The sequence below is a fragment of the Lipotes vexillifer genome, unplaced genomic scaffold (assembly GCF_000442215.2).
Source record: "Lipotes vexillifer unplaced genomic scaffold, Lipotes_vexillifer_v1.1 scaffold999, whole genome shotgun sequence".
NCBI classification, from domain to species: Eukaryota; Metazoa; Chordata; class Mammalia; order Artiodactyla; family Lipotidae; genus Lipotes; species Lipotes vexillifer.
The window spans coordinates 1,654,623-1,674,836 of NW_006774368.1; the positions used below are offsets into that span (position 1 = coordinate 1,654,623).

Here is a 20,214-nt window from a genome sequence, read left to right on the forward strand (position 1 = left end):
ACTAAAGCAAGTGACAAGGCCAGGATTTGACCCCAAGTAGTTCAACTTCAGAAACTAGGCATCAACCAGGATGCATCTCCACCTCTCAGTAAGGTGAGAGAGTAGGCAAGGAGGGATGCTGGTGCCCTTCCCCCTAGTTTGCCGCCTCCCTCTGTCACTGTCCTGACCCCCACATCTCTGCGAGGCTTGGCTGACACTGCCTTGCTCCAAGTTCTTTAGTGACTTCCCACTGCAGGATCAACTCCGGACTGGCACAAGCCAGCCATGCCACCAATCTCTCCCACACCCAACCACGCTGACACTTTCCACTCCCTGCACAAGTCCTGGTCTCACACACGTCTGTGTCCCTAGAAATGCTGTCCTTTTTTTTCTGAAAATCCTCTCCCCTCTTATCCGCAGGAGAAATTGTCACGCTTAAAGCCTCCACCAGAATCACCTCCTCTAGGATATCCCCTCAACTCAGCCAGGCAATCAGTCACTCCGACTCCAGGGCTCCCATCTGTCTCCTGATATTGCAGTTGCCAGTGTGCTTGGCTCTCTTGCCACTAGGGTGAGGGCTCCCGAGGGCATGGATGGAATCTTTTCTGCTTTGTGTCCTCAGCACCAAACCCAGCATCTGGCATGTAGAGAATGCTCAGGAAATTTGACTGGCTGAATAAATGAGTAAATGCTGAGTGTAAACAGACTTTGCAGACTCTTGAAAATTCCAGCCTTCAGGAAGGTAATTCCTTCCTGGATCCCTTGCAGAGGTGTGAGAAGGGACAGAAGAGCAAGGGGCGGGAGCCAGAGTGGCCCACGCAAGAGGCCACAGCGCCATCACACAGGCCCCACAGAGCTTCCTTTCTCTGGCACCCCAAACATGCTTCGAAACATTAAGGTATGTAGGAAGGAGCCCGCCCCCCACCTCCGCCAATCTCCCATATCCCACCCATCCTGTACAATCAGGTGAAACCCTGTATACTCTGTAACTCTTCTCTTTGACCTCCATTGGAGCTCCTTGCTGAAGTGAGCATTCTCTGTATAAAAGTGCTTAACCGGGCTTCCCTGGTGGCGCAGTGGTTGAGAGTCCGCCTGTCGATGCAGGGGACACGGGTTTGTGCCCCGGTCCGGGAGGATCCCACATGCCGCGGAGCGGCTGGGCCCGTGAGCCATGGCCGCTGAGCCTGCGCGTCCGGAGCCTGTGCTCCGCAACGGGAGAGGCCACAGCAGTGAGAGGCCCGCGTACCGCAAAAAAACCCCAAAATTTCAACATGTGAATTTGGTGGGGGACACAATTCATCTTATAACATTGGCCGTATTTTCTAAAGCAAAAATCAGTACACATCCTTTGGCATGTGGTTTGACAACGGGGCAGAATATTTGAAATCAGGACTGTCTGGGAAATATACGGGTTTAGGGAGGATGTTTTAGGAGTAAATCCAGGCATGTGCGTGTTAATCTGAAAGGTTTTAACACACCACGAGGTAGATATCCAACTGGAGAAGTTCTTCTAAATAGATAGAATTAGAGAGGAAACCTGCAGCTGCTTTAAATAATCAGTTCCCACGAAATCTGTGAGGACTTCCCATGAAATTAAATTAATATGTGATAAGCTGGTGTTAGATAGATATACACACACAACCTTACTTTGAAAAAGTGCACTAGTAAATGATATTTGTGTACATCTGACTAGGTTCTTTTAGGATCCGCATGGAGAATTAAATACTTGTGTACTGAGGACTGAAAAAAGCAGAATGTTCCCTGAGATAGATGTAAGATTTTTCAAGTATAATCCTTTTTACAAACTGGTACCATTTTCCCACCACTGCCAACCCCCATGACCTTGAAACATATCCAAGAGGTATAATGAAAAATAATAGGAATATATTGTCCAACTTCCAAATGTTCACAATTTGGGGGATATAATTATATATTGAGGTAACTTATATCTGTAACCTCTGATAATTCCTGTCCTCAAACTAATTTCTGCATATTGTGCTTTCAAGATAGGAGTAAAAACAGGTCTGGGGACACCAGAGGTGTAAGAAGAGTGTGAGCCACAATCAGATCTGCTTCCCAAATTGCCCACAAAAGGCAACATATCTTCAGTGTTAGAAAACTGTTTAACAAGAGGCAATCTTACCTTTTCTGAAAATGTTTCCTGGTTCTAAACACTTAAATGTAAAGTAAATCATCTCAAACCATGTTAGAACTGGGTAAGATATAAATAAATAAATGAAAATAAAATAAAGTCTTATAAATGTGTTTTATATGGGAAATGGGACCAGGACGGGGAAATGGGAAAAATAATCCCAAGGAACTGGATCATGATGGAGGAAACAGAAATATTGCTCAGTGAGAAGATAATAAAAATCACTCTCTACAATGGAATATTACTCAGCCATAAAAAAGAATGAAATAATGCCATCTGTAGCAACATAGATGGACCTAGAGATTACCATACTAAGTGAAGTAAGCCAGACAGAGAAAGACAAATATCATATGATATCGCTTATATGTGGAATCTAAAAAAAAAAAAGGTACAAATGAACTTATTTACAAAACAGAAAGGAGATTCACAGGCGTAAAAAACAAACTTATGGTTAACAAAGAGGCAAGCAGGGGAGGGATAAATTAGGACGTTGGGATTAACCTACACAGACTACTATATATAAAATAGATAACCAACAAGGACCTACTATATAACACAGGGAGCTCTACTCGTTATTTTGTAATAACCTATATGGGAAATGTATCTGAATCACTTTGCTGTACACCTGAAACTAACACAACATTGTAAATCAACTATATTTCAATTAAAAAAAAATCACTCTCCTTTGTGTACTGAGCACTGGCCTAAATACAGGCCAAGTGCTAGGCTATTTCCTTATCTTATTTAAACTTCACAACAACTCTACAAGGTAGTTATTATAACCTTGATTTATCAGGTGGAGGAACTAAGGCTCAAAGAGGTTAAGAAATTAGTTCAACCCAGGTCAGCCCCAGACCACAGCCCATGCACCCAGAGCTGGTGAGGGGCCTATGGGGGATCTGAAGCTTCTATCCTGTGCCTCTAGAACATCTTCATCCAGAGAGGACTGAGTAAGAACACCAGGCATGTTGAGGAAGGTTGGAATGTATGAGGAGGAGGGTGCAGAGGTAGATCACGGGGGCATGGAGGCCTAAAAACAACTGTGTACTGGGAAAACAATTTTGTTCAAGAGGGCTATTTATAGGGATGTTTTTCCTCAGTACTCCCTTCCCCCATCTCCTCCCTTTTGTGTTAAAAGGCTCCTGGCAGATTGGTAAAGGGTTACAGGCAATGCACAGGAAACTCTGGAACACAATGAGCAGGGTGGAGACAGATCCCCACCCACCTAAGAAAATCACTTGTTTCAGTATTCGGAGACCCTGGGGGAGACAGATGGAGCTGGAACCACATCTCTGCTCCTTTTATTGGCTTTCTGCGAGCCAGAAAGGAGGCAACATTCCCAAAGGGGTGCAGAACAGAGTAAAACGGGAAAGCAGAGGCAAAATAAGAGGCAACAAAACAAAACAAAACAAACAAGACACTAAGATAAATGAAATCAGCCAGATAGCTAAGTTATCCCCTATCCCAAGGACTCCTGAATTCTATGAGGAATCTAGTTTTTTCTTCCCAGAGTCTCTGTTCAGATTAGGAACTCCCAAGATACAGAGCAGGGAGTGAGAGAAGTGATCCCAAGCCCAGCTGCTGAGAGGGACCCCAGAACCTATTGCTAGGTCCCCAGGACAGACCCAGCCAGGCCTCCGGGGGCTGCCGGTTCCAGAAACGCCCCACACCCCCCAACCCAGACATCTTTCCCTCTGGGCCACCGAACAGACACCTCCACCCAAAGGAATCCAAATTCAGACTTAGAAACTAAGGCCACTACTATATATAAAATAGATAATCAACAAGGACCTACTGTGTAGCACAGGGAACTCTACTCAATACTCTGTAGTAACCTAAATGGGACAAGAAGTTGAAAAAGAATAGATATATGTATAAATGAATCACTTTGCTATACACCTGAAACTAACACAACATTGCAAATCAACTCTCTATTCTCCAATATAAAATAAAAATTTTAAAAGAACTAAGAAAAAAAAAGACCCTGCACAGATTCCCATGTCGGTATAATAGTGATTCTACCCAGGGCACTTGGTTCTCCCCCTGGCCTTGTGAAGTCTCTTCTCTGCATGTGGCTCTAGGAAGGAAGTTTCCCACTGCTGTTTGGCTGAGTCCAGCACCCATGTGGAGTGGGACAAGAGGGTCTTGTGCTGCCTGGTTTGTTCATCGTTTCTGAAATACTGAAGATTCATTTAGTGCTACACTGTGCATTATGGGTCAAACGTGGCTACGGTTTTTAAAACACTCTGCAGGACACAAAAGATCTCTAAACCTCTTGTTTTTGAACAACATTCAATGCAAAGAAATTAGAATGTAACTAAAATATTGGAGGGGGAAAACTTATTTCTCAAATAATTTCAAGTACTGTGTGCAGGTGTCTCATCTAATCTCTAGTCCTAACCTCTCAACTTCTACCCAGTCCTGCATTTTACACCATCAAAGGACTTTTCCTCCTGAAGGCTCTGACATGGCCCTTGACAGATATGTTTTATCTTTCTCCAAAAAATAGTGTTTACCCTTACCAGCCCCCAATCCGATAAACTTGGAGTCATCTTGGACTCTACCCCCTCCTACATCTCGCCTTTTAAATAAAAGTCTGAGGTGCTGAATTAGCGGGTAGGGGCATTGATCGATGCAATTTTATTATAAAAAGTTAGTAAGACTTTCTTTTTCGAAACCAAGTCTTTTTCTTTCTCATTATTCCCTCACCTTCTGCCCTTTCTACTCCAAAATGCCTAGTTGAGGGGGAAGCAACTGAATCACATTCTCAGCTAGGGAACTGAGGCTGTAAAGCTGTGTTTCCCATAGTGTTTTCATTTATTTATTTATTTTTTGCCCTGAGCAATACAGTTTTGCAACCCTAGGAGCTTAAATACAGAATGCTTCAGAAACAAAGAGAGAGAGAGAATATCATTTTAATAATAACTATGTCTGTCTCTCACCTTTTAAGCTGGGAGTGGGACCATTTAAAGCCTTCCTCTTTCTTCGTTATCACCACACCTGCTTGCTCTTAGAACCCCATTTAGAAGCAAAACTGGCTTTCGTGGTTGCAGAGTTGGTGGAGCAATGGGAGGTCAGCTGCCATGTTTCAGGATGTACCGCCTGCAGGCTAAAGGTTATTCCCGCTTCTAGGATGGGGAGACTGATTCTGGTTCTCGTTCCTTCTCTCCCGTCGAGTTGACCTCTCCTCCACTCTGTTCTGTTTGATTAGAGATTGGTAATGAGGACCTCCCTCAACCCCACTAAGGATGTTTATCCAATCTCATTTGGACACTTAGAAGCAACAATTTGCATTATAACCTACACTGGGAATCCATAGCACAGGGTAATGCAATAATGAGTTTGGGATACATAACTTTCTAGAAGCCCTTTTGCTTCAGACCCTCAGAGTAGTGGTGGCTGGGCTCAGAAGGAGCACAAGACCTCTCTCATGGAAGAACCTCACCCAATATATCAGTCTGCTAGGGTTGCCATAACAAAATAGCATAGAGAAGGTGGCTTAAATAACATAAATTTATTTTCTCACAGCTCTGGAGGCTGGAAGTCCAAGATCAAGGTGTCGGCAGTTTGATTTCTCCTGAGGCCTCTCTCCTTGCCTTGCAGATGGCCACCTTCTCACCACCTTCTCATAAGGCCATGTCCTCACTTGGTTTTTTCTCTGTGGTACACATCCCTGGTGTATCTCTTCTTACAAGGACACCAGTCAGATTGAATTATGGCCAAATCTAATAGCCTCATTTTAACTTAATCACGTCTTTAAAGGCCCTATCTCCAAATACAGTCAGATTCTGAGGGATTGGGGATTGGAACTTCAACATATGAACATGGAGGGGGGCACAATTCAGCCCATCACACCCAACAATCAGTGACAACACTAGCATCTTTATTTTTTTTTTTAAACAGAGAACTATTGTTTTGTTTGTTTTTATTTTTATATTTAATTTTGGCTGCATTGGGTCTTTGTTGCTGCGTGCGGGCTTTCTCTAGTTGTGGCGAGTGGGGGCTACTCCTCATTGTGGGCTTCTCATTGCGGTGACTTCTCTTGCTGCGGAGCATGGGCTCTAGGTGCGTGGGCTTCAGTAGTTGTGGCACGTAGGTTCAGTAGTCACGGCACATGGGCTTAGTTGCTCTGCGGCATGAGGTATCTTCCCGGATCAGGGCTCGAACCCGTGTCCCCTTCATTGGCAAGCAGATTCTTAACCACTGCGCCACCAGGGAAGTCCCAACACTAGCATCTTTAAACTGGAAAGGGGGAGAAGAAAGGGGGAGAGAAAATGTACGTAGCAGAAGGATGTACCCCAGAACAAAGAATTCAGAGCATATTAACCACAGTCCATGAACAAGGAGTTATATGAATACTTAATTGGCTGGGCACGAGGAGAGGAGGGAGAACTCTAAAACTGCTGATTTCTACTCTAGCTTTATGGGCCCATTGGGTAAAAGAAAAGGCTAAATCACAGGTGACATGAAAATCTCCCAATACTGAGTGGGGGGTGAGGGAGGGATGGATTGGGAGTTGGAGTTAGCAGATGCAAACTATTACATAAAGCATGGATAAATAACAAGGTCCTGTATAACAACTGTATAGCACAGGGAACTATATTCAATATCCTATGAGAAGGACATTTTCATCCATAATAGAGAAGAATATAAAAAAGAATGTGTATATATATACAAACTGAATCACTTTGCTGTACAGCAGAAATTAACACAACATCGTAAATCAACTATGCTTCAATTAAAAAAAAAAATCTCCCAATATTCACTCTTGGTCTTCTGCATCTGTTTATTTACAGCAGAGAAGATTGCTACCAATGTTGGTGAGTGAAAGAAGCAGATGGCACATTTTGATAAGCACCAGTCTTAACCAATTGCAGATAAGATAAATCATAGGCAAGGACAGAACTCTTCTGTGGGAGTTCCATGTGAGCTAAGTGCTTTTTGCACCATGATAATCTGCTACAGGCATAATTTATGTTATCACCAAATAGCTTAATTAGTCCTCCTGTTAACATTCCTAGACTACTTCCATTTAACCTGCTTCCTGGGAAATCCTCAGCCCTGCGAAAAAACCCATTGGAACCCAAATCTGACTTCCTTTCACAGACCCAGAGAAAGGTACACATCTTAGAGTAAGCAAAGAGAAAAAGAAAAATGGGAAGAGAAAGAAAAATAGAAGGAGAGTGTCCAGAACAAGGGCTAGATTTAAATTCGGCAATTATCACAGGGCTTACTCAGCAATGAGAGGGGGCAGGGAGCAAATCGGGAGAGGGCAACCGTCCAGCTCCCTGGGTCAGGCTGTCACCGTGTAGCTTCATTACCCAGCTTGATAAATTGTGAGTTCTTCCCACCATAAGGTGTAGATAGTTGAGAGCTATCAGGTAGAGACAAAGAACCACCATGTACACATTTCAAATAAAGTTTGTTTAGTTGGTCCAGACGTAATGGACACCTTGTCCATTGTTCAGTATTACCTCAACCCTGAACCCTAAACAACCGGAAACCAGCTTATCACGAAGCAGAGGCTGAAAGGTCTCAGGCTGTTCCAGAATTAAAATTCTGTGTTTGTGGGGTCCCTTTGGGGAATCCTCAGTAAAGCATAGAAGAATCTTTGGGTTGAGTTGGTCATTAGCTTTATGGTTCATCTAGGCAGCCCTGTTTTGTGACAACCTACACCTGCTGGGTTTGATGGTGCTTAAGGGGATCTCCTACATAGCTAATGTTATAAAGTGAAGTGTTTTGAGAATTACTTGTAAATTACTGTTTATTTAACTGGTGAACTTTATTGTCAGAAAGACCATATTTAATAAAAATTTTATAAAATTAAAATTAATTAATACTTGAATAAGGTCTGTTGATTAGTTAATATTATTGTATCAATATAAATTTCCTAACTTTGATAATTGTACTCTGGTTATATAAGACATTAATATTTGCAAAAGCTCGATGAAGGGTATATGGGAATTCTTTGACTATTTTCTTGTAAAAATTTTTATAAGCTGAAATTTCTTCAACATAAAAAGTTAAAAGAATGTTTTAAAAGCTTTAGAAAGGTAATTCACAGGGCTTGACAACTTATCCATAATTTGTGCTTAGGGGCCTGGACCCAGGAAAAGAGCAACCCTTTAGCCTCTCTCCTTTGCTACCAAAATGATGAAATGCACTGTAGGTCAAATATGAAAGTCTTTGGTACAGTAAATTCCTAAATAAATAGTAATAGTAATAATTATAGTCTCATGTGGAGATGCTTCTCTATAAATAAAGGAACAAGTCATTATACTAAACACCCTACCAAATATTCTCCAAGTAGCTTACAAGATGCTTAGAAACTGCTGTCGTGGGAGTAGGAAACAGGGAGTCATTGACAGGTTCTGAGCAAAGCAGGCAAACAACAACAGCAATACTTCAGGAAGACTCAACAGGCCTTTAGTGTACAGGATGAAATGGGAAGAGACCGGACTCAGCAAACCCCACTAGCAGTTATTCTAATAACTTAGGAGTGAATGGTCCTCACTGAATGGGACTGGACAGAAGAAACACAGAGGAGAGGCATTTTGAAGGACTCATCTGTCTGGGCGGGACTAGACTGGAGGTGGCGGCGGAGAGAAATGAGTCAGTGGTTACTTGAAGATGTCTTGCCAAGATGACTGGGGCAATGCTGGTGTCACCGAGAGACTGATGGAAAATAGAAGGAAGGAGAGACCATACACAGAGCTTGGGCCGCAAACTCCAGTGGGGAAGACGGGCACTGGGGGGCTTCAAAACTGGAGGGCTCACTCTCTAAAGAAGGTGGTGCCGCCATGCAGGCTGCTACAACTTGGCATCAGTGGTCCTTGCCATAAGGAAATGCCCTTTCGGTGTGACCAGATCTTCTATTTTTGCAAGAGAAGCCAGAAATCCCGATCTCTTATGTGAAAAACGTTAACTCTTTAATGTTGGAAATTAATTTAAAAAATTTTAAAGCATGGCATGTACTAAACCAAACACATCTGTGAGCCAGATTTGGCAGGCACGCTATCACTTGTAAGCTCTGACAAAGAGAGGTCAAGGGTCAAAGTTCATAAACTGTCTTGGTGATACATAGGGAGATGAGAGACTGTAAAGGGATTCAGTGACTAAAATACTATACCTAAAGCTTTTTCCAGCCTTCTGAGCTGTATGAACGTCCCTACCCTTCAAGCCTATACATGGATTTGAATTTACCCAGGAAGTTTAATCTAATCCTAAAATGGTTAAATAACAAGAATTTGAGTGCTTATTGTGTGCTGAGTACACAGAAGTCAAATTAACTGGAGAAGAAAAAACATGCCCTCCTGAACACTTGAGACAAATTATGAAATAACCTGGGAGACTGCTTTCTCCACATTAGGTCAGAATATCAGAGTCACCTTAAATCTGAGACTTCCCCCCCAGATTACTTCCATTTAGCAAACTTTGTAATAACGTTTGTGTGTGTGTGCGTGTGTGTGTGTGTGCGCGCGCGCGCGTGCTTGAATCTCAGAAATCTAATTTCCTGAGCAGTGGTTACAAAGCGGCAGCCTCCATTCCTCCCTCAGCTTGGGAGGGGACCTGGCTGGGTTGGGGGTACCTGGGCGCCAGAAAGGAGGATGGAAGGTTGGGAGTGGCCGGCTGAAAACCGCTCCCCGTCAGGTTTCTCCGCTGGAATCCCTGTTTTTGTTTCCGTCATTACTCTTTAAGTGTCTATGTAGGAGCAGACAGGCACCGAAATAGAAAGTGTCAAAGAGATGATGACAATGACGATAAAAACAAGGCAGGCCACTTTTTTTCAGTCCCACCTAGCCCCCTCCATCCAGAAAGCCAGCGCGCCTCCTCCTGCTGTCTTCAAAGAGCCGTCGGTGGGGCAGGAAGCGGGCGGCTCGGGCTGCGGGTGCTCCTAGGAGAGCGGCGATTTCCTCCCGGGCTGCCCAGTTATCTCCCGAGTCGCAGAACGGCTCTCTGAAGAGCGCGTTCTCTCCCCCACCCCGTCCTCCTCAACCCACCCACCTACTTCCTCCGGCTCCATACACACACCAGCACGGAGCTGCCAAAAATTTCCACCCTCCACCCCCCTCCCTAGCTAACTTCCTTCCAGCATTTCCTGAGTTGGATGATCCTAGATTTGTAAGACAGGAAAAAAAAGGAAGGCGTGAGGGCGGGCGAGAGAGACAGGATGCTTGTTTTTCGTTCTACCAAAGCCGTCTGAAGGCAGGACAGCGTGCGCCGGGCAGAGGACCTACGGCAGCCCCCGGGCTGTCTCCGCACCCCTGGCCGCCGCCGGCTTCCCCGCGCTCTCGGCCACTCCTGGGCTTCTAGAAGACGGACCGGAGAGCTCGCCCTCCCTCCGAAGCGGAGGAGAACACCCGAAGACACCGCGGGAGCCCGTGAAAGTCCCTGGGACTCCAAGTGAGGAAGTGACACTCCCAGCGCGCCGGCCCGCCGCTGCCAGCTCCACACGGCCTGCGGTACCGCGGCCCTGGAGGAGAGCGCCGTGGATTTCAGGCTCAGCGCCCGCGCCGGGCTCCGCGCCCCGCGGGCTCCATGCGCGCTGCCCCGGGCCCAGGCTCTTCCCCACGCCCATGCGGCCCCCCAGCGCCGCGCCGCAACCACTGATCTAACCTCCCCCGGAGACCATCGCAGGCGCGGTGCCAAGCAGCGGGGAGGGGAAGACGGAGGGGCAACCTCTTTGGGACTAACTCATGAAGAACAAGGGTGCCAAGCAGAAGCTGAAACGAAAGGGAGCCGCCAGCGCCTTTGGCTGTGACCTGACGGAGTATCTGGAAAGCTCAGGACAGGATGGTAAAGTGCCGTCGCCCCCTCCCCCCCCCACGCCCCACCCCGCTTCTTTTTGTTTGAGAGAGAGAGAGAGAGAGACGGACTCTCGTAGGGCGTGTTGCCTTCAATTCCCAAGTTAATGTATTCCAGGCCTGAGCGCTCACTGTGCTTTTTTTTTTTTTTTTAACACACATGATTCTTAAGGTGCGTAAGGCTGCCACCCCGACGTGCAGAGGTTGTGTCAGCCCTTCCGTTTGTGTCACCCAAGCCATTAATGGGCGGTGCGCCGGTGCTGCTACACGTTTAACCGGCCACCTCTGGGGCTTGGGGGTGGGGGGCTTGAGAGGTCCTGTTCCCAAACTTTGGATGTCGGAGGAGGGCTCGATCTGTGGTGTGGTGTTCAGTGGGATTCTCTGGGTACATAATTATGACCGCCTTAGGTGTCCCTCCCGGGCTCTCCGATTTCATCCGCTCACATCTTTTTTTATTAATGTGCTGGAAGGAGGGGGTGCGGTGGATCCTGGCCGGGGGAGTGGTTGCGCAAACATTTTCTGAATTTCTGAACTGATGCCAAATATATAGTAGCTCCCTCCCTCCCCTTCCCAACCCCTCAGACCCTCTACCTCCTCTTGGTTTTCAGATTAGCGTTTGGTGTGTCTGACAAGAAGAGTGTTGTAGAAAGGTCAGAGGGCCTTGATTTTAAAATAGTTTAGGGTATGTACATGAAAAGGAGAGCCTCTCTGTTTTCAAGGTCGAATTGGGAAAAAAAAAAAAGGGAATCCTCCAGCGTAGAGACAACTTATTAAACGTTTGTTGGCGGGGGAAGGGTGAAAGAAAACAATCTATAATACAGTAACAGCATTTGAAGTGAGAAGTTTTTAATCAAAGTAAAGTTGAGGAAATTGAGCATTAAATGACTGCTTTTGTTAAGGTTGACTGGTCCTGCACTTACCCGTGACAAAAAGGCCTTGTCTTCAGAAGTTTCAGTGAGGGAGAAAAAAGTCCACTATATGGGCCTTGTGTTTATACATAGATAGATACAACAAAGGGGGGAAACTGAAGGGCTAACTGCAGAATAACTCTGCCTCCAGGAAAATAATCTCAAAAACTATTTGATTAGCTCATATCAAATGTGCATCTCAAAACAGGACAGTGCTTTTGTTTCTATTTCATTTTTTTAAGAACTTAGCACCACCTAGTAATTTGCAGTGGTGTGATAATTTCCTGTGGTGTCCTTGAGTTCAGGGGCTGCCATGCCATTAGGGCAGATGGCTTAGTATTTTACAGCTTGGGGGACCACAGGTTTCAAAACTGCCTCTTTTGAAACTGGGACACAACTGAGTCAATTCACGTAATCCTCTCCAACAATCTGGAGAGGTAGATTTGGAATAACATCCTTGGGTTGAGTTTTTTTTGAGTGTGAGAGAACTCCAACTATGCATCTTAATCACTACCCTCAGAAGTTCAGAATGAAATGTTTTCCTCCACCTGTTTTTGCAGGGGGCCTTCAGGTTCATGTCCATGTTCACTTATGAATGCTCGTGGATACCACCTTTCACCAAATGGGTGCTCTTCTGGGCCCTCACTCCAAAGCTGAGAGTTGCATGGAGGTGCTTATCAGTCCTGACTCATTCTTACAATGTCACAGATCCTAGGATGAGCAAGGAATCCTAGGGTTCTGTGATGACTCCTCAAAGGCAGCTTTAAACAGTTCCTCTTTCACCTGATTTATATTTTGGGTTTTTATATATGTTTCGTTCAGAAAAAAAAAAAAAGAAAAGGGGCTACTCTTAAAGAAAAAAAATTGAAACCAGTACCTCGTGCTCTTCCTGCCCTGGGGAGAAGGGAGGGAAGCCGGGAGAGGTAAAGTGACCGGCCTAAGGTCATATAGTCAATCATGAAGGACGCAGAGGGCTCTGGCCCACTAGCCTCCTCTCCCCTCCCTGGCATCCTTGTCTAGGCCAACATTCTCCTCTAATGATTTTTTTTTCCCGTTAATTGAAAGCAGACAGCCCTGCCCCAGAATCAGCAAACTTTCAAGACTGACATACCTGAATAAAGTTCCTTTGAAACAGAAGGAAATTGACCCACTTAATGATCCATACACCATTATTGTGCCACGTAGGAATTAGGCAGGCATAATAAGCAGCTTATATAAATGAGAATAATTAGGATTTCTTTTTTCCCACATCTAAAACTAGTTAAGCAGTTGTCTCTTATTTTTCTTTTGGTGTAGCATCAATAAATAGAGTCAGTGCTAATGTTTTCTCTGTGTCCTCCTCATGGACTTTCTGAAACATGTATTGGTTAATAGACAAGGCCTGGACTCTGCCCCCAGGGAGGAAAAACTGACCTGGGCAGTGCCCCTTTGTTCACCACCTTGGAAGTTCAGCCCAGAATCCTGAGGGTGACAAGTCAGCATGGTAACTAGGATCTAGAAGGCTGGGGAGGGCCTCACAAGACAGACATCCCAGTTACTCAACTTTGGAGGTCAAGGATAAAATGAGGCAGAAAAGTGGATTCAGGTCTGGGAACACAAGGGCAGAAGGAAAGAACAGAGATGTGGGGAATCCAAGAGAACCCATGTGTTTGGGGAGGGAGGGAAATCCCTGAGCTGGGGTACAAGGCAAAGCTGGTGACAATTAGCTGTGCTCAGACCACCTGAACATGAGGAATTTATACCCCCAGACTGAGCACAGAGGAAAAATGTCATCCACTTCTGCCAATTGCTGTAACCCAGTCCTGCTACCTTCAACTGGACACATCTAATGAGGCAGGGTGACAAATAGGTGTTTAACTTAGAGCAGACGTTGCTCGGGGCCAGTGTTGTCCTTAATCTTTAGGAAGCTGATGAAAAGCAGAAACCTTTCCTTAGAACACACACACACACACACACACACACACACACACACACACAAATCGTGTATACAGTTTCTTCAGGCAGCCACACAGATGCCGTGTTCAGGCTCTGCTGTTGGTTGTCCCAAGCTGCACATAGGGTTGATAACGAATGGCCAATTTCCCCCTTTTGCTTCTTTGGCCACTTTTCTCCAGGCTGGTGAGATCACCCAAGAATGGCATGAAGTTGCTCCTGGCCAACTTGGCCAGTGTTTCTTTCCCTTCCCCTCCAGCATGGTGGCTGCTGCCCCAACCCCTAGCTCTCCCCTGGGAACCAGAGAACTTTCTCTTCCTGTCTGGAATAGAGGGAGAAGATCATCACTTCCTCACTGCTGATGCTGAAAATAGTACAGCTTTCTTTTTCTTCTTTTTGACCACTGAATACGAAGACCCTTGCTTGTAGCTGTGTGATGAAAACCACATCATTGTGTCACCTGCAGTTGGGAGGCTGTGGATGAAGCCCCGTGAGGCCAGAGTGCATCCAGGAGCATTTCCTACCTCTCCCCTCTGAATCAAGTGCTCTGGGCCTTCCCACAGTGCTTGAAAATGCTGGGGCCAGGAGTCAAGGGACCAGTAAGAGAGCATTACAGGAAAGCTATCTTCTGCCTCTGTGCTGGTCCCACTCTAAGGGCTGAGGACTTCCTCACTCTTCCCAACAATCTCTGCCATTTGACTCACTCCCTGGTAAAAAGGGATAATTGTCCATGCAGTGGTTTGCCATGGTGGTAGCACAATAGAATCACTTGGGGAGCATGAAAAAAAAGTTGATGTCCAGGCCCCCTCTCAGAACAATTAAATCAGAATCTCATGGTGCCCAGGCATGGGTATGTTTTAAAAGCTTCCTAGAGGGCTTCCCTGGTGGCGCAGTGGTTGAGAGTCCGCCTGCCGATGCAGGGGACACGGGTTCGTGCCCCAGTCCGGGAAGACCCCACATGCCGCGGAGCGGCTGGGCCCGTGAGCCATGGCCGCTGAGCCTGCGCATCCGGAGCCTGTGCTCCGCAACAGGAGAGGCCACAACAGTGAGAGGCCCTCGTACCACAAAAAAAAAAAAAAAAGCTTCCTAGATGATTTTGGAATGCAGGAAGAGTTGAGGACCACTGCTTATAGTGCAGGGGTTTACAGATCATTTTCTCCCTGGATAAGCAGCCTTGACTATTCAGAATGTACCCTCTGAATGTTTGATAAGAACCTTATTCCTGGAGGTTTTTTTCTAGTTCTTATCAGGTTGAAAAGAAAAAATATATATGTATTTGAATCGAGGAATTACAAAAGGTTCATAATGAATAAACACCCATTACAAAATATAATTTTAAGCTTGATGAGAGTCAAGATGGCCCCAGCATTTCAAAGAACAAGGATAGGGCAATGGGAACTTTGAGGCGTAGCTAGTCTACATTTCTGAAGCTAAGTCATTCTCTCACTTTGTTTATTCGCTTATTTAACAAACCAGTATAAGGCGCTGTGGAGGTACGGTGGGAGAGAAAGAAACAGGCACTCCAGACTCAAGAAATTGATAGTCTAAGGGATATGAACAAACTTTCAGAAACCAATGGCTCAATTAAGCTTTGAAGCTAGCTGTCATGACTGAAGGAGAAAATGCAAAAGCTTTTATCTTCAATTAAATAGACAAAAAATCCAAACATAAACAGGAGCAAAGTGTTAGCAAGGAAGGTGAATATTTTTCTGTTCAAGAGAAGATTTAACATTGAATGGAGACCCAGGGCAGGGGTATTCTCTTTGGGTTAGTGGTCTCCTTCCCAGCGTCTTGCCTGGCACATCGTTATCACACCTTTCCTAGCTAATTCTTTATCCTTTGGGTCTCAGCTGCTTCTGGAAACCTTCCCTGATCCTCCCAAGTCAGGTGCCCCCTGCTGGGGGCTCCCATTAGGAGTTCTGGAAGCCTACAGCCTGGGGTAGAATCCTAACTGTCTGTTCCCAGCTGAGTGACCCTGGAGCAAGTTACTTACCCCCTCTGGGTCTCACTTTCCTCCTTTGTGAATTGAGGATAAGAGGACTGGTGTGAAGAGAAATGAGTTACTATGGGCAAAGCACTTAGCAGAGGGCATGCGTAAGGTAAGCTCTAAATGTAGCTGTTGTTATCATAACACCCTGGACTTGCCCTAGCATAACCACATACTATCCATGACTGACTGCATGAGGGCTCTGATGAAGCGAGTAAATGATATGGTCAGATGGGTTAATTAAGCACCAAGAGGGACAGGAAGCAGCTTAGTTGTCCCGCTGAATGGAGAGTTCACGGAGGGATTTCCCAGAGCCTCTGGGTAGTGGACCATCAGTATACAGTGGTGGGAGAGCAAAATGTCAACCTGAAACTAAAGGGCCCTCAGAAAGATCTGAGAAAGGTACCCAGCCACTCCAGGACCTGCAGGGAACTGAAAGAGAAGTCAGGTCCTGGAGGTGGAGTTTGTGCAGACAGAACAGCCACCTCATGGGCTTGAGTTCAGAGGGGCATCCCCAGATCTGGGCTTCCACAGTGAAACAGGAAGAACTAAAAGAGGAGAATTAAGGCTTTTAAACCTGGAGCAAGCTGACTGATTGCATGAAGCCAAACTGTAACTGACTCTGTATGGTCTGGATATGGCAAACAACCCACCCAGAGGATGGAAACAGCCATTCCACCTACCCACATCCCTCCCTCCTGCCCAGTCTCCAGACTTCTGCCAGGAGCCCCTTGATGACAGGCATAGCCTCGCCCTTCTTCCACCCCTACCACCCCCACTGGCAGCTGCCCAGATGCCTTCCAGCCGCTGGAGGCCCAGGCCTTGGGACTGCTAAGGTAGCCCCAGACCTGCCCTAGAGCCCAGTGGGCCATCTAATGGGGCAGAGGGAAACAAGTTGGAACTGGGAACACATTTTCCCATAGATGATGCTGTAAGTGGTGGATAAGCTCCCAATGCCATTAGAGCTGTAGTTTTTGATACATTCTTTTTATTTCCCCCCTTAATCTATTAGGCATCTGTGGGCTAGCCTGGAAACCTTTTCCTGTGAGAGTGCGGATGAGGGGAGAACACATTGTAAATTCCAGAAGCTGACTGACCAAGGCAGTTCTGAAGCACTTGCTAGGGACCAATTGTTCCTGGGGGGTCACCTCCCTGCAGAAAGTTTCCTGGGATTTCGTGGCAGAGGGTGGAAGAGGAGGACAGGGCTGAGAGGTCCAGGACTCAGTCTGGGGATAAGAAGTGCCCCCCAGCTCCTCTTTCATTAGATATTGTAGCTAAAAATTTCTGGAACAAAGTAGTGATAGACCCTCTGGTTGGGACTACCCAATGCTTATTTCCTCCAGAACAGGCTAGTCAATGTGAGCTGCCGGGCACCTCTCCCGCTCACCCCCACTAACCCGCACCTTCTGGGTCTCAGGTCTCCACTTTCCTTGGTCTGGTTCCTTCACCCTGGTCTTGAGGCCCAGGAACATGGCGCTACTAGCGCTTTCGGTTTTCTGTTTTGTTTTCTTTTTCACTCATTGCTTGCCCTGTATTGAAGCCAGAGTGGCATTTACCCACTTGTCACACTTAAGATTTAATTTTCTTTTTGCTTACAGGTGCATTCCCACCGGATTTTCTGTTTCTCTCTATGCCCCAACACAAATGTCACCCTTCAGTTTACTAGGTTTTGGTGTTCCTCCCTCAAAGGACTGTCCTCGAGTCCTGATTGAGGTGGAGCCACGGCCTGATGGAACTTTAGGTGTCTAGATAGCAGCCCCCCACCATCCCGCTAATCTTCCCCCCAGTATGCAATTTTAGGTAAGCCTTAAAATAAGGGACCCCTGAGAAACCATGCTGACTTCAAATCAGAAGAGACAGATACTGGTGCTAGATTTTTTTAAGAGCAGCTTTTGACAGAGAAAGCTGAGAACATTAGGCTGCCAAAGGAAAGGGGAGGAAGTGGGGGGGTGTCTTGGAAGGAGAGAAGGGACCCAGAAATGAAAGCTGAGCCCTAAACCACACCTGCTTGTTATTTTTAATTGTAGAGTTACAGTCTGCATTCATTGCTTACTATGTGCCAGTCACTTTATACGTACAAAGGAATATTTTCGAAATCTGTAAGAATTGGGCATTTTTACCCTTTTTACAGAGGAGAAAACTGAGATCCAAGAGGTTAAATCACTTGCCAAGATTGTAGAGATAAGAGAGGCAAGATTTAAATCCAGATCTAGTGTGACTCCCAAAGCCATGCCTGTCTTAGGCACAAACACAATCTCCCAAAATAGCATATTTCATAATTTGACATTTATGTTACAGTTTTGTCAAAAGAAAAGAAGAACTAACCTGCAAAAAGCAGCCTTTTCTCCCTTGCGTTGTTCTTCCCCCAGCCTAGATGGAGAATAGTAATAATAACAGCTAACGTTTGCACAGCACTTCACCCTCTGTCAGGAGCTTTTCACACACACGTCCTCTAACCCCACCTACTAACTTTCAAGTCCCCTGCCTTTTCCTCCCAGGCCCCTCCCTGCCTACTGCAGCCACAGTCCTCCTTCCCTCCTGGAACAGCACTTGCCTTAGAGTCAGAGGCACCCAGTTTGATCCTCATTCTACCTGATATTCTGTTTTCTCACTGTCTTTGTGTTTGCAAGTGGACATTGAGCTCGGCTAAAGGCGGGTGGCCTTGGGCAGCTCATGCAGATTGGGTAGCTCGCTGGCCTCCCTGAGGCTAACACACAGCAGATGATTGATGGACCCTGTTTCCTCCTCAGGAAGCCAGAGTTAGAGCCCTTCTAGGAAGCTCAGGACCTGGGACATTGCTGATATGCTGGAACAGCGGGAATCCAAGATTGTTCAAGGTTCCCCACAAGGGCGCATAGCTACTCCCAGTTAGAAATGGACCCAGGCTTTGCACAGGGTGCCCCAGAAACACTGACTTTCCCTAGTGCCTCACCAGTCACTCCTTGGTATGCATCACATTCTTGGCGGGGCCCCAGAACCAACTGAGTTTCTGGGATCGAGTCTCAGGCACTCTTTGTTCTAGTTCAAGCCTGGCTCATGCATACCATGCCCTGGTGCCATGCCCACGGCCTGATGCTGACCCAGTATGCCTCTGGGGGCCCCCTCGCCACCACCTCCAGAGGGAGAGGGGTGAATGTCACCCTCCCCAAAAGCAACTTATACGAGCTCTTGCTGTTACAGACAGCAGAAAACAGTCTGACATAAAAAGTAGGAGGCTGGCAAACTAAATAAATCTATAGCCTTCGTGAATTGAGCTAATTTGTGTAATTATGCATATTTCTTTCCCTGGCTCTTTTCATGGTATTATTCAGAAAGCATCTTGTATGGGGCTTTCAATTCAATGCAACAAATATTTAATATGCTGGACACTCTGGGGTTTACAAAGATGCTCTCAAGTTGCTCTCAGCCTAGTGGGTTGCGTAAGACAGGAAAATAACCAAGAGTACCAAGAATGAAATGAGGGTTCTACAGAAGGTGCAAGCGGGAGGTGCTAACATTCAAGGCAACCGAGTGAAAGAGAACTATGAGTGGGTTGTTTGTAAGGGGGGAATAAATCAATAAAACAATAAACATCATCTGACCCGTGAGGAATGACGGAGATACGGGGAGATAGAGTGGTTGGTTTCTACAGACAGGAAACCACATGGTTTTGCCTGATGCTTGTAATTGGTTACACCCTCCTGAGCCCTGGGGCAGAAGATGCTTAAACTGGGGGAAAGGTAGTTGAGAGTGACTTGTAATGGCCAGGCTTGGAGGGGGGGACCTCCAAGCCTGCAACCCTTTTGGCTGCACCCTTGGCTGGGGTGACAGAAGCTGTCTTCAGTGGCAGGAGAGTGATCTTACTGTCAGGAGAAGGCACTGTAGCTGATCTCAAGTGTGGCAGTTGGTCTGGCTGTGTCTGTGCCTGGCCCAAGAGCGGGGGAATGGGAGATTCTGTTAAAACATAAAACTTTTAAAATGATGTCAACTGACCACCCTAAGTATGTTTCTTGATTAAATCTAAATGTGCATAAATGTGCAGCCTCAATCTCTCCCCACTGCATGTGGAAAGTTCTCTTTTGCCCCCCCCCCATTTTCTTTTATTGTTATTTTTAATTTTATCTACTTTTGGCTGTACCACACAGCTTGCGGGATCTCAGTTCCCCAACCAGGGATTGAACCTGGGCCATGGCAGTGAACGCTCGGAATTCTAACCACTAGGCCACCAGGGATCTTCCCCCTCCCCAATTTTATATATGAAAACCAACTCAGAGAGATTAAGCAATTTGCCTAACATCACCCAGCTAGGAACTGGGAGAACCAGAAGTCAAACCATGTCTGTCCGACATTAAATTTCGCTTTCATAGCTTTGTCTCCTCTGGACCCAAACAGCTGCAGTTATGCTGGCAGTAAATCAGGGTCTGATATGCAGAGCTGCATTTAACCATGCATTGCCAAGGTGATAAGTTCAGC

General features: G+C 46.0%; 1 protein-coding gene across 1 annotated transcript in view; it reads left to right on the forward strand.

Moving 5' to 3' along the window:
- Positions 1-10,827: 10,827 nt before the first annotated feature.
- Positions 10,828-20,214, forward strand: part of ARHGAP31 (Rho GTPase activating protein 31) — a 107,788-nt gene continuing 98,401 nt past the window's right edge. Inside the window, exon 1 of the mRNA XM_007449130.1 lies at positions 10,828-10,927. Within this exon, the coding sequence (XP_007449192.1) occupies positions 10,828-10,927 (100 nt within the window). The remainder of the gene's footprint in view (positions 10,928-20,214) is intronic.